Source organism: Rhincodon typus, chromosome 4 (genome assembly GCF_021869965.1).
Source record: "Rhincodon typus isolate 14 chromosome 4, sRhiTyp1.1, whole genome shotgun sequence".
Lineage (NCBI taxonomy): Eukaryota > Metazoa > Chordata > Chondrichthyes > Orectolobiformes > Rhincodontidae > Rhincodon > Rhincodon typus.
Window position 1 is genome coordinate 120634595 of NC_063335.1, and position 13062 is coordinate 120647656.

Sequence of the window (13062 nt, forward strand, 5' to 3'; positions counted from 1 at the left end):
AACTGTTTCTTAAATTGTGCATACAGGTTTGCATTTCACCTCCACCAAAAAAAATTAGCCCACTTTTCATTAAAATACAATACTCTACACCCATTCTTATGCAGCCATTTTAGTGATCATTATGTGGTAAGTAAGCCTTTCAGCATTGACCTCTGCTGGTGTTACTCTGCTGGTAGGTCCAAGGCTTTCAGGCTGCTCTCCTGTAATGGGCTTCTTTGGGTATAGTTTCCACTTTCTCAAGGTCCTTGCACCAAGTGCTTTCATGCTTCTTTGGTGGTGGCTCCTTCACAATCAGGCTGGTACCTGCAATGTGTAGTGCTACTGAGGTTCAGTGTGCTGTTTGCCCCTGGATTTTACTGAAGTTAGCTGCGATCTAGCAATGTTCCAGATTCGGACCTGGGCCAGAGATCTCCCACTCTCCCACCCTTGGTGTTGGATGAAGAGATTGACAGTATGGTTGCTAAAGTTACAGTACCTAATATAGGTCGGAAATTGAGTTGTGAAGAGAACGTAAAAGGCTACCAAGGGATATAGGCTATCAGTGGGCAAATATCTGAAAAATGGAGTATAATGTGAGAAAGTGTGATATTGTTCCTTTTGGTAGGAGAAAATAGAGCAGGATTGCAGTGTGTAATGAGATCAACCAGCTGGACATCATAGAATATGTGTTTCCTGATTGGAGCTGTTAATCTTGTCTAACCTGACAGCCTGGCTGACCCACAGAAAGGGTGTGTGTCAGAGATACTGACACTCTGGTAATTTTGGTGATGGGATACCGGCTGTTCTGGATTTAATTCAGTGACAGTGAGGGTAAAGCACAATCCTGACAGCTGTCATCTTTGAATTGCGGGTAAGTATTCCTTACATCATGCTGTCGCTTGGGAACCTTGATTCGTTCAACCCTGCCATTGAGGACTGGGCTCAGTATGTGGGACGAATGCATTATTTTTTATAGGTGAACAACATTGTGGCAGATGAGAAACAATGATTAATTCTTCTGACAGCCTGTGGAGTGCAGCTTTTTCTGTCATTAGGAGCCTAACATTCCCTGTACTAAATCCTTTCACAAATTGACTGACATAGTTGAGGAATATTACATCCCCAAGTCTCCTCTAATTCTGGGACGCTATTAGTTTTACTTGGCAATTTGACAACCAAGGGAATCTGTATTGGAATTTTTGCCTAGCTTAAGATGACTGGCAAAAGCATGTGAATTTGGTTTAACCCCTAATTAGATGCTGAGAGACCATTTGGTATGTGGGTTTATTGATCTAGCTATCAAAAACCCCTGTAGCTGGAGCCCAACTGGACTTCAACTAAGTGCTACAACTGGCCTTATCATTGGAAAATGCGGCAGGTGGAGCATGCAAGTTATAAGGGTAGCACCTGCAGAGTTGCTAATGGGTAGAAGACTGCATTAGGTTAAGTCTGATCTTCCTGGATCTTCGGGGATGGGGGAGGGTGAAATGGCATCAGGAACTCCAATGCTGGCCCAAGACTCCACCATGCAAGAGAGACGGTTTGGTGCAGGGTGAAGTTTGGTGTAAGAGTCATGGAAATGGCCTTAGAAGTGTTAGAGGCATGGTTGATGCGAGGTCAAAGCCAGTGACATATAAAGTTGGTCCTGAATTAGCATGTGGATCACGTGAAAGCCATGAATTCTCAAATGGTGTGGGAGCAAAAGGTGGCCTGCCCCTCTGATTTGTTGGAACTGTTGCCAGAACCTGTGGATTCACCCTTTCAAAACATTGTTGAGTCCTCTGAGTCAGACATGGATGTGATGGAAATAGCCTCGATGCCTTTGGCGTCAGAAGAAGAGAGTGAAATTCTACTGAGGCACTCCTGTTGCAAGAGACGAGTACCCATGCACTAGGTGCCGCCCGTGTCGGATGCCAGGTGCTACCTGGTGCTAAAATGTTCCAGGAGGCCCTCCAAGAAAAAGGACTGGCCTATGTCCATAGACTCCGCTGGGGAGGGATGATTGTAATTGTAATGAGTTCCCTGATTAGGACTGTTAGTCTGTTCCAATCAGGGACCCCAGCTGACATGTGAAAAGCGTGAGTGTCAAAGATAATGAAACTCTGGTGCCTGACTCTCCATGAGGCAGTAGTATAGTCAAGGACTGTTCATGTGTAAATTTGGTTTAACCCTTAATTAGATGCTGAGAGACCATTTGGTATGGGGTTTACTGATTTAATTTCAAAGGTCCCTGCTCTCTGAAGCACAACTGGACTTCAAACAGGTGCTACAACTGGCTTTATTATTGGAAAATGTGCTGACAGGATATTGGCCTCTGTGGGACTATTTCAGGGACCATATTATCTAAGTGGTGGGAGACTGTACAGCTCAGAGATGCAGAGGTATGTGGGTGTCCTCATGTATGGATCTCAAATACATAGTATGCAGATATTACAAGTGTTTAGGCAACATAATAGAATGTTATTATTTATTTCAAAAAGAATTGAATTGAGGAGGTTATGCTTCAGATATGCGAAGCACTGGTGAGACCGTATCTGGAGTACTGTGTACAGTATTAGTAACCTTGTTTTGTGGAAGATTGTTAATGTGCTGGAAGCAGTTCAGAAAGTGTTTTACCAGGCTAGAAACTAGAATGGTTGGGTTGTCTTATGGGGAAAGGTTGGACAGACTAGGCACGTAGCTGGAGTGCAAAAGAGTAAAATGTGGCTCAGTTGAAACACAAGATCCTGAGTGGTGGCTCTGAAGAGGATGTTTCCTCTTGTGGAAGAGCCTAGAGCTGGGGGGTCACCCATTTAAAATAGATTTTCTTTTCTTTGAGCGTCATCACTCTTTAAAACCCTCTGCCCCAAAAGATAGTAGAAGCATGTCTTTGAATATTTTTAAGAAAGATGTAGATAAGTTCTTGACAAACAAGGGACAGAAATGGTATGGTGATTGATGATTTTATTGAATGGTGGAGCAGGCTTGAAGGTTCTACTCCTGTTCCTAATTTGTACGTTCCTGTGTGTATCATTTGATACTTCTGTGCATTAAAATGTACCTGCACATGTTCATTTATTCCACTAGCCTCTTGAAGTGTATTGCTGTCATCCTCACAATTGATGATACTTTCAAGGTTTGTGCCATGTGGCTTTTAAAACTGTGCACTGTGTACCAAGTCTAGGTCTTTAATATAGATAAGAAATGCAGTGCCTCCAATACTGAGCCCTTGGGAGCACCCTTAGGAGGCGATGGCCGAGTGGTATTATGACTGGGCTGTTAATCCAGAGACACAGATAAGTTTCTGGGTTCGAATCTTACCACGGCAGATGGTGGAATTTGAATTCAATAAATGTCTGGAATATCTTAATGATCATAAATCCATTGCTGATTGTTAGGGAAAAACCCATCTGGTTCACTAATGTCCTTTAGGGAAGGAAACTGCCATCCTTACCTGGTCTGGCCTACATGTCATTCCAGACCCACAACAGTGTGGTTGACTCTTAACTGCCCTCTGGGCAATTAGGAAATTAGGGATGGGCAATAAATGCCAGCAATGCCCTCATCCCGTAAATGAATAAAAACCAATGCACTCTCTCTACATTCCCCCAGTTGAAAACAATGATTGTTCACCACCACTCTCTCGTGTCACTGAGCCAACATCCTATTAATGCTTCTCCCTTTTAATCCATAGCTTTAACTTTGCTGGAGTAAGCCTTTATGTGGCACTTCATAAAACTCATTTTATAAAACTGTATACATCTCATCAACTCTCTTTGTCAAAAATCTCAATTAAATGAAATAAACATGAGTTTAACAATTCGATGCTGGTTCTCCTTTATTCATCCATATTTGTTAAAGTTAATTGATTTTGTCTTGGCTTATCATTTTTAAAATGCTGTTCTGCTACTGAAATTGAACTGTTGCAAATATCTACTTCATGGTTCATGTGTTTTAACTTAAGTTTTAGTTCTAGGAATTAAAGTTTAACAGCCCAAAATTGGATAAATGCAATTAAAGTACCTGAAGGTTCATGCACTTTAAAGATTGGGGTCATGTTGCTTTAAGAGGTTAACAGCTCAGAAGGTTAAGGTAGTTAAAATGCTAGGCATTAGTGATTGTTCAAACACCTAAAACAAGTGGCATGAACAAAATGCAATTTGAGTTGTTTAATAGAATCCACAATATAAGAGATGGAACAATAGAAACAGCAAGTGGCTTAAAGTTGGAGACGTTGTATTTGCAAAATTTGAAGTAAGGGCAGTTCAGAGCTAAATTAGTTTAAATTCAAGTTTAGAATAGCAGAACAATCTATACTGTCACAGGGATGGTTAAAGCCTAAGATGATCTTCTGGTTTCAGTTTATTGGAGGGTGTATTTGCTTGAGAAGTCAGTTGCAGTTTTAAAGCTTGGAGGGTAGTGTCCTGGCAGTTGTGGATGGGAAATCCCAGAAATCTATTGATAGTTCAATACAGATAGGAGTAGGTGAAGGTAGGTATGAGTATGGCGATAGCAAGAACTGCAGATGCTGGAGTCAGAGTCAATACAGTGTGGAGCTGGAGGAACACTGCAGGTCAGGCAGCATTAGAGGGGCAGGAGAGCCGACGTTTTGGGTCGGGACCCTTCAACAGTCCCGATTAAGGGTCCCAACCTGAAATGTCGACTCTCCTGCTCATCCATTGCTGCCTGACCTGCTGTGTTCCTCTAGCTCCACACAGTATTGACTGGATATGTACAAGTACATAACATTGGAGTAGATGAAGACTATTCGGCCTCTCGAGCCTGCTCCCCAGTTCAGTAAGATCAAATCTGAGCTAAATAAAACACGAAAGAACTGTGGATGCTATAAATCAGGAACAAAAACAAAGTTGCTGGAAAAGCTCAGATAACAAGGTGTAGAGCTGGATGAACACAGCAGGCCAAGCAGCATCAGAGGAGCAGGAAGGCTGATGTTTTGGGAAACAATTTTAACCCCACTGCGAAGCCTCTTCTAAGGATGCCTACCCTGAAGAAGTTACCAGAATCTGCAGTTCCTACTATCTCTGCTGGAAAAGCTCAGCAGGTCTGGCAGCACCTGTGAAGGAAAAAACAGAGTTAGCGTTTTGGGTCTGGTGATCTTCCTCAGAACTGCTTGTGTTTCAAATTCTCCTTTCCCATTTACTCCTGATTAAACTTTAATTCTCCTGGATACAAGAATCTATCCACCTTTGCCTTAAAAATATTCAGTGACCCCATCTCTACCACCTTTTGAGGCAGAGAGTTCCAATATCGTACAAATGTTTCAAGGAAAATTATTTTCCAAATATCTGACCTTGATCAACTGGGTCAATGGGCTGGTCAGTGGCAAATGGAGTTTAATTTGGATAAATGAGGAGTATTTCATTTTAGTAAAACAAACCAGGATAGGGCTTACAATTAATGGTAGAGCCTTGGGTAGTGTTGTCAAACAGAGAGACCTCGGCGTTCAGGTACATAATTCTTTGAAATTTGCGTTACAGGTAGACTTGGTGGTTAAGAAGGTGTTTAGCACACAGTCATTGCTCACACCTTTGAACATGGGAGTTGGGACATCAAGTTGAGGTTGTACAGGATGCTAGTGAGGCCTCTTCTGGATTGCGGTTCTGGTCACCTGTTATTGGAAGGATATTATTAAACTGGCAAGTGTTTGGAAAAGATTTACCAGTATGTTGCCAACAATGCGGGGTTTGAGATATAAAAATAGACTGGAAAGGCTGGGACATTTTTCACTGGAGTGTAGGAGGTTGAGGGGTGACCTTATTGAGGTTTATAAAATCATAAGGGCATAGATAAGATGAATGACAGTGGTCTTTTCCCTAGGGTGGGAGAGTTCAAAACTAGGAGGCATATTTTTAAGATGAGAGGGGAAAGATTTAATAAGGACACCAGGGGCAACTTTTTTACGCAGAGAGTGGTGGAACTGCCAAAGAAAGTGATGGATGCAGGTACAGTTACAATGTTTAAATGACATTTGGATAAGTTTGTGAATAGGAAAGGTTTGGAGGGATATGGGCCAAGCGCAGGCAAATCGGACTAGTTTAGTTTGGGAACAGGGTCAGTGTGGACTGCGTGGACCGAAGGGTCTGTTCCCATTCTGTATGATTTTATGATTCTATGACCTTAGAGGGTGACTCCTAACATTAAACAGTGCCCAGAGTTCTGGACAGACCCACAAAGGAAGCCCATGAGCAGTATTTACTTGATGCAGCTGAGAAAGATTGGAAATCAGATAAATTCAGTGGCAACTGATTGAACTTAGTTGTTTGATAAAAGCTGAAATTTTGGTAGTAATTAGATGCTTCTGAGCGATTTCGAAGTCCTAGAGATTTCAGATTTTGGGAAAAGAGATTGAGCTGCCAAACCAGAAGTAACTGCTGTGGCGATCTGATTTGGAGATGTTTTTGAGTGAATTCTGAAGCAAAATGTTCGAAAGTGAAGAATTCATATCCTTTGTAAAGGACATATTTTTAATGGGATCAAATAATCCACAGTGTCATTAATGTCTACATGGGATCTGTAAGGGCCAGATTGCAAATTTTAAACAAATCTCTCTCGATCAATCCTTGTCATTTGTCCATTACAAGATTGTGATTAAATTTGCCCTTTTTCAAAAAAAAAGTTGGGGTATATTTTGTTCACTCCTTCTGGATTAAGAAGTTCTTTGTAAGAACTGCAGCAATTCTGGGCCATGGGGGAGGAGGGGCATGCAGGAGGCAGGGGGAGAACACATTGCAACGTTTTCATGTTCACAAACCTGTATGGAGAGATATAATTGAAAAGGATCAAAAGGTTATTCAGTTGCTAACAAGTTAAGTCCAAAATGTTGAGAGACACCACTTCAACAATGTCCTTGGTTTTAAAGATGGAGTCCAAAAGTTGACAATTGGAGTTAGCAGTCGGAAATTCCTTTAAGGAGATGTTCGATTGGTGAGACAGCAGGTGTAGAGTTGTAGGCAGTTGTTTCCCTTTGAAAATCTGTTCAGAAGTCTTCTGAGGAAATGTTATTGAAACTTTTGGTGTTTTGGGGATGTGAAAACATATATACCATTTGTTGGCTGCTTTTTACAGGCCTGAGGCTTTTTCTCGGTCACCTGGAGTTGAAGGTGTTGATAATATCAGTAGTTGCTGCATGGAGTAGCACTGGTCCCTTGACTGGGATCATGACTCAAGATTGTATGATTGAAATGATTGTATGATTGATTTTGGTGTTGTTTTGGTCATGTGACCAAGTCTGCCATAAAGTGAGAAACAGTTGCCCTCAAGGCTTAGTTTTGCTTTGTACCTAACTTCTGTAATGGGCCATAGACAGTTGGCTAAGTGGAAAGTCATGAACACATTTTGTAAGGCAGATATAAAATGCACTTCTGTTATGCAGGAATTTTTCTTGGAAATAATCATCTCTGGAGCAGCTTCAGGAGCAGATTAAAGTTTTGGCAAAGATCTGTAGCTTGGTTTGTGGGTGAGGTTGCTGACTTGCTTGCCAAGCTGGCTTGTTCTCGTTCAGATGTTTCTTCACCACGCTAGGTGACATCATCAGTGGAGCCTTCAATGTAGGCTTCATCGGAGGCTGCACTGATAATGTCACCTAGCATGGTGACAAAACGTCTGAATGAGAATAAGTCAGTTTGGCGAGCAAGTCAACAACCTCACTTCAGGAGCAGATTTCTGAGACGTTTCTGGAAGGATTTTTACTGAGTCTAGTCACCTGATTATAGTCTTTGTTATGCAGTTGGTTTGTTTTTTAAAATAGTCACTGAAATTTTATGTATGTTTTCTATTAGTCCATGTGTAACAGATTTGTCTTAAGTGTATTGACTGTTTAATGAGCCGTCTATGGGCTGTTTGTCCACATCTTGTCTGTTAACTCCTATTTACCTTGTGTTAGAATATATAGAAGATTGCTTTAACTTTTCTTAATTTACATAGTGTTATGAAGTTCGGTAGAGTAATTGTGAAGTAGAAGGCAGGAAGCTAAAATGTGTGCTATCTTTAAGAGATTTGTGCTTTGTACTTAGAAACTAAAAAAAATTTCTATGTCTGTGAGCAGCAGCTGAAGTTCACAGTTTAGGGAACCTCAAAAAGTGAAACTAGTGTATCAAAAATACCTTACAGGTAGCAGGCAAAACAGTAGTCTTGTTTAGATATAGTAGGAACTGCTGATGCTGGAGTCTGAGATAACAATTTGTTGGTGTTGTTTAGATGTTGTGGTGAGTTTGAATTCAACTAATTAATTTAAATGAACCACCTAGAAAAACAGAAAGCGAATTGAATTTCAATCCGATGGTGTTGACAACTGAAACCAATCATATTATAAGAATTTGATTGTGTCATTATGTTATATAAGACGAGGGCATTTGGAAAATTGGAGAGAGCCAGCTGCCATCTGAAAGAGAGAGACAACTGTCACTGCCAGTGTCAGTACCAGAGATAGTAAGAACTGCCGATGCTGGAGTCAGAGATAACACAGTGTGGAGCTGGAGGATCACAGCAGGCCAGGCAGCATCAGAGGAGCAGGAAAGTTGATGGGTCGGGACCCTTCTTCAGAAAAAAAAGGGTCCCGACCCGAAACGTCAACTTTCCTGCTCCTCTGATGCTTCCTGGCCTGCAAAGTTAGCACTAGTCAGCTCTCAGAGAAAGCCTATCTAATTAATCAAAGGTACCATGGTATTTTAGCTCAAAGCCCTCATTGAAGAAAAATGTAGAGATAAAACATCCCTAACAGCAGAATTAATGGAAGAAAGGTGTTTGTGAAGAGATTGCAGATAACAGAATAGGAAGTCTGTGCAAACTTGGAGAGATTAAGTCATAATTTATTGCTTTTTATTTATTGGGTTTTTTTCTTGAAGAAATGCTTTTATTTAAACAATATTGCAGCAGAATTTAGAGATAGTAGGAACTGCAGATGCTGGAGAATCCGAGACAACAAGGTGCAGGGCTGGATGAACACAGCAGGCCAAGCAGCATCATAGGAGCAGAGAGGCTGACGTTTCGGGCCTAGGCCCTTCATCGGAAAAGCAGAATTTAGACCAGTTAGGGAGTAGGTAGTAGGCTAAGGGGGAATGGTCGGTTTATTAGTAGTTTTGTTAATTTGTTCATTGTTATGTTAATAAATAAATTGTTTCTTGTTACTTGTAAAGCGGAGATCAGGGATTTTCTTTATTTTAACCATTCTTAATAGATTGTGAGGGGAAAGACTAGCTTCTCTGGGTGTTTTGGGGGTCATTTTTAGAGGGGAACCCCTACTCCTGTCACAACAGATCAGGGTTTGAGTTTTAGTTTAGTTATCACAGGGGTTCAGCCATTCCCCGTCATAACAATAGTGAACTTTAGTTTGTTCAAAACAATGGAAACTTGTAACTTTATTCTCTTTGTAAATACCTGGAATCTTGATCTTTGTCTACTTCTAACAAAGCAAAAGTTACTATTCCCTCACCAATGTCATGTAAATTTAATGGTATTCTCCAGGATCATAGCAAAACTGACAGACCTATAATTGTTGGGTTTCTCCTTACACCCATGAGTTCAGCTCATGATTTTATTTGTGACCATCTTCAGCTGCTTCTCCCAATTCACATTGCCAATCAATCCCAAACCTCCCTCCAGGACCTGAATGGATAGTCATAAATAAATTCATGAGCTCCTTTCTCTTGAGATGTGAGCGATTTAAGAATTAATTTAATGCTGAAGGAAAGAAGCTTGGTGCTGTCTTCACTCTGATGTTTTGGTAGAGTGACTCTTCTGTTAAACAGCTTGATCGGAACTTTATTTAGCTCATCAGAAATCCTCAGAATTTTGAATAAAGCTGTCAAATCTTTTAACCTTTACTGACATTTTAAGTGTCCAATGCCTGATTTGTCTTAATAAGTTGCTTTCCTACTCCATTTGTGACCTTGATGCTTTCCTTACGTCAGATGTGATCGAGCAGAATATTCTAAATGTCATTTAACCAAAAATTTGTCTACATTTAGAAATATTTATCCTCTTTTGAACAACATGACCCTATTTATCACACCTAGGATATCCATATACCTGCAAATTGTCCTGTCACTTTTAAAGATTTTTATATGCAACTGGAAATTGAGAGGGGAACAATGCTTTAGAACATTAAATTCCTGATGAATTCATTCCAGTGGCTTATGTTTTTAAACATCTGGAGGCATTTTAAAACCTTTGCACCAAACCAATGTTATTTTAAGTGTCTAACCATGCTTAGCTATGGTGACTACAGCTATAAGCTCATTTTGTTTTGACTTGTAAACGAAGTAAAGGTTTACTCAGTTTTAGGCAGTATTGAGCTATGTTTTCCATGCTGAAGAAGGTTTGTTGGTACTGATTGGAAATTCATACTTTGTACCTAGCCCATAAGTAACCAAAAAATATATTGTTGCCGTTGTATGTCCCTGTCAAATTATCTGTGCCATTGAAGAAAGAAGAATATCAGAATTTACAGAATTCAGAAATAATGTATATTTGTTTACCATGTAGTATGTTATTGCTGTGGGTGAAAACTAATGTGCACTTTAACACAACTTGTAATTGTGGCATTGCTTTAAAAAAAGACACGTTCAACATGGAAGAAGCCCTCTTAAACATGATATGAGAAATGCAGGCTTGGATAATTGATTTAAAGGTTTATAAACTTAACAGCTGTTGGTTTCAGTTTGAACGTTTTTGGTACTTACACCAGATTTCAATGTCAATGGAGCTGCTCTGGCCATAATCTTGTTGACAATTGATGTTATGATATCTCCTTAATGTTGTGGATTTATATCATCTGTTATAATTTCTATATTGTCCAGTTGCATTTTCTCATACTTAATGTGAAGAAACAATTCTATAAGGAAAGCCAAGCAGCTATGACATCAAAGTATAACCTTGTCTGTCAAAGTAATCTGATAATTCATGTGACCTGGGACAACAAAAAGAAATAAGAGCAGAGTAAATCATTACTTGCTTTGCTGTTATAGAGTCATGAAGCTGTACAGCATGGAAACAGATCCTTCAGTCCAAGTCATCCATGCCAACCCAATATCCTCACTAAATCTAGCCCCATTTGTCAGCATTTGGCCCATATCTCTCTAAACCCTTCCTATTTATTTACCCATCCAGATGCCTTTTAAATGTTGTAATTATAACAACTTCTACCACTTCCTCTGGCAGCTCATTCCATACACGCATCACCCTCTGCGTAAAAATATTGCTCATTAGGTCTTTTTTAAATCTTTCCCCTTCACCTTAAGCCGACGTCCTCTTGTTTTGGACTTTCCCACCCCAGCCAAAAGACCTTGTTTATTAACCCTGTCCATGCCCTGAACGATTTCATAAACCTGTATAAGGTCACCTCAAAGCCTCCGAAGCTCCAGGGAAAAATGCCTCAGAGTATTCAGACCCTCCAACCTGGCAACATCCTCGTAAATCTTTTCTGAACGCTTTTAAGTTTCACAACATCCTTCCTATAGCAGGGAGACCAGAATTGAATGCAGTATTCCAAAAGTGGCCAAACCAATGTCCTGTACAGCTGCAACATGACCTACCAACTCCGATACTAAATGCACTGACCAGTACAGGCAAGCATACCAAAAGCCGCCTTCACTATCCTATCGACCTGCGACTCCACCTATCTGTGTCTCATTTGTACTTTCCAGCCCCATCCCTATATCTCATGATTCAATTCATATCCAAAAATCCATTAATGGGTATTAATTTTACCTAAGATGATGTGGATGTTCTACCCTGTGTCTTCATAGTAACTTGAAACTTTTAAAATACCCTTATGTTCTTCCCCATAGTCCTGCAAACTCTTGGAAGCACTTTTATTAACAGTACTTCCAGATCAATATAAGTTGCTTTTTTTTTTGGTATTCATTTGTGGGTTATGGACATCACTGGTTGGGCCAGCATTTATTGGCCATCCCCTGTTGCCTTTGAGAAAATGGTGATAAGCTGCTTTCTTAAACCACTGCAACCCATTTGGTGTAAGTAGACCTAAAATGTCATTAGGGAGGGAGGTCTAAGATTTTGACCCAGAGGCGCTTAAGGACCTGCACTATATTTCCAAGTAAGGAATGTGAGTGGCTTGGAGAAGAATTTACAAGTGGTGGTGCTGTCATGTATCTGCTGTCTTTGTTCTAGATGGAAATGGTCACGGTTTAGAAGATGCTATCTGTCCTTTTACCTTTCTTTATCTCTTCTTCTGCTCCACCTTTATTGGCAGAACTTTTTGTTCTTTTTGCCTCACACTGAGTTTCTCTCTGAAGAGATGTTCACAATCCACTTCCTAAAATTAGTAAGATTTAAATTCTTCAGTTAGTGTTTAGCATCCCATTTTTAAAAATTTTATTTGTGACTCATTTTGAGTTTATTGTCCAAGCCTAATTGCTTCTGGGAAGCATGTTGCTTTGTGATGCAATTCACCCAAAAGATGCCACATAAATGTGAAATGAGTAAGTTGTGGCAGAAGAACATAGAAACAGAAGTAGACCATTCAGTCCCTCGAACCTGTTCCACCATTGCTGATCTGTGGTGTAACTGCCTTTAGCCCATATCTTTAATATCTTTGCATAATAAAAAACTATCTTTCCCAGATTTCAGTTGTTTCAGCGGAGGGAGTCCAGGAGAAAGCACGAGGGCAGCCTGGGAAGGTAAGCTTTTCGATTATAAAAGTCTTACCTCGCATGACTGCGGCCTTTCAGTTGTTTCAGCGGCAGGAGTCCGGGAGAAAGCGCGAGGGCAGCCTGTGAAGGTAAGCTTCCACCCAATAAATTTGGGAGTTAACTAATACTCGAGATACTACACGCGTAGTGTCTCCCACCCTTCCACCTCCTCTAACGTAATAATAACGACTAAGTGTGGTGAGCAGGTAAGCTATTTGCATTTTTTTTCCTCATCTCTTTGTTATCTTTCAGGATGATCACCTAGACGCCAAATCCTCTGGGAGCGGGTCGGAAGGCAAAGCCAGAGTCTGTTTGAGTATATAACGGAGTAAACTTACTGGTGCAGAAAACACTGCAAAAAAAAGCACTAATTAGTTTTAAATAATTAACTAAGTAGAGATGGCAGGCCAGGTGATGTGTTGTAGCTGTATGA

General features: G+C 40.5%; 1 protein-coding gene across 1 annotated transcript in view; it reads left to right on the forward strand.

Moving 5' to 3' along the window:
- LOC109919304 (intermembrane lipid transfer protein VPS13B-like) overlaps positions 1–13062 on the forward strand; it is a 275649-nt gene that overhangs the window by 108810 nt on the left and 153777 nt on the right. The window contains exon 8 of the mRNA XM_048596096.1: positions 12561–12617. Within this exon, the coding sequence (XP_048452053.1) occupies positions 12561–12617 (57 nt within the window). The remainder of the gene's footprint in view (positions 1–12560; positions 12618–13062) is intronic.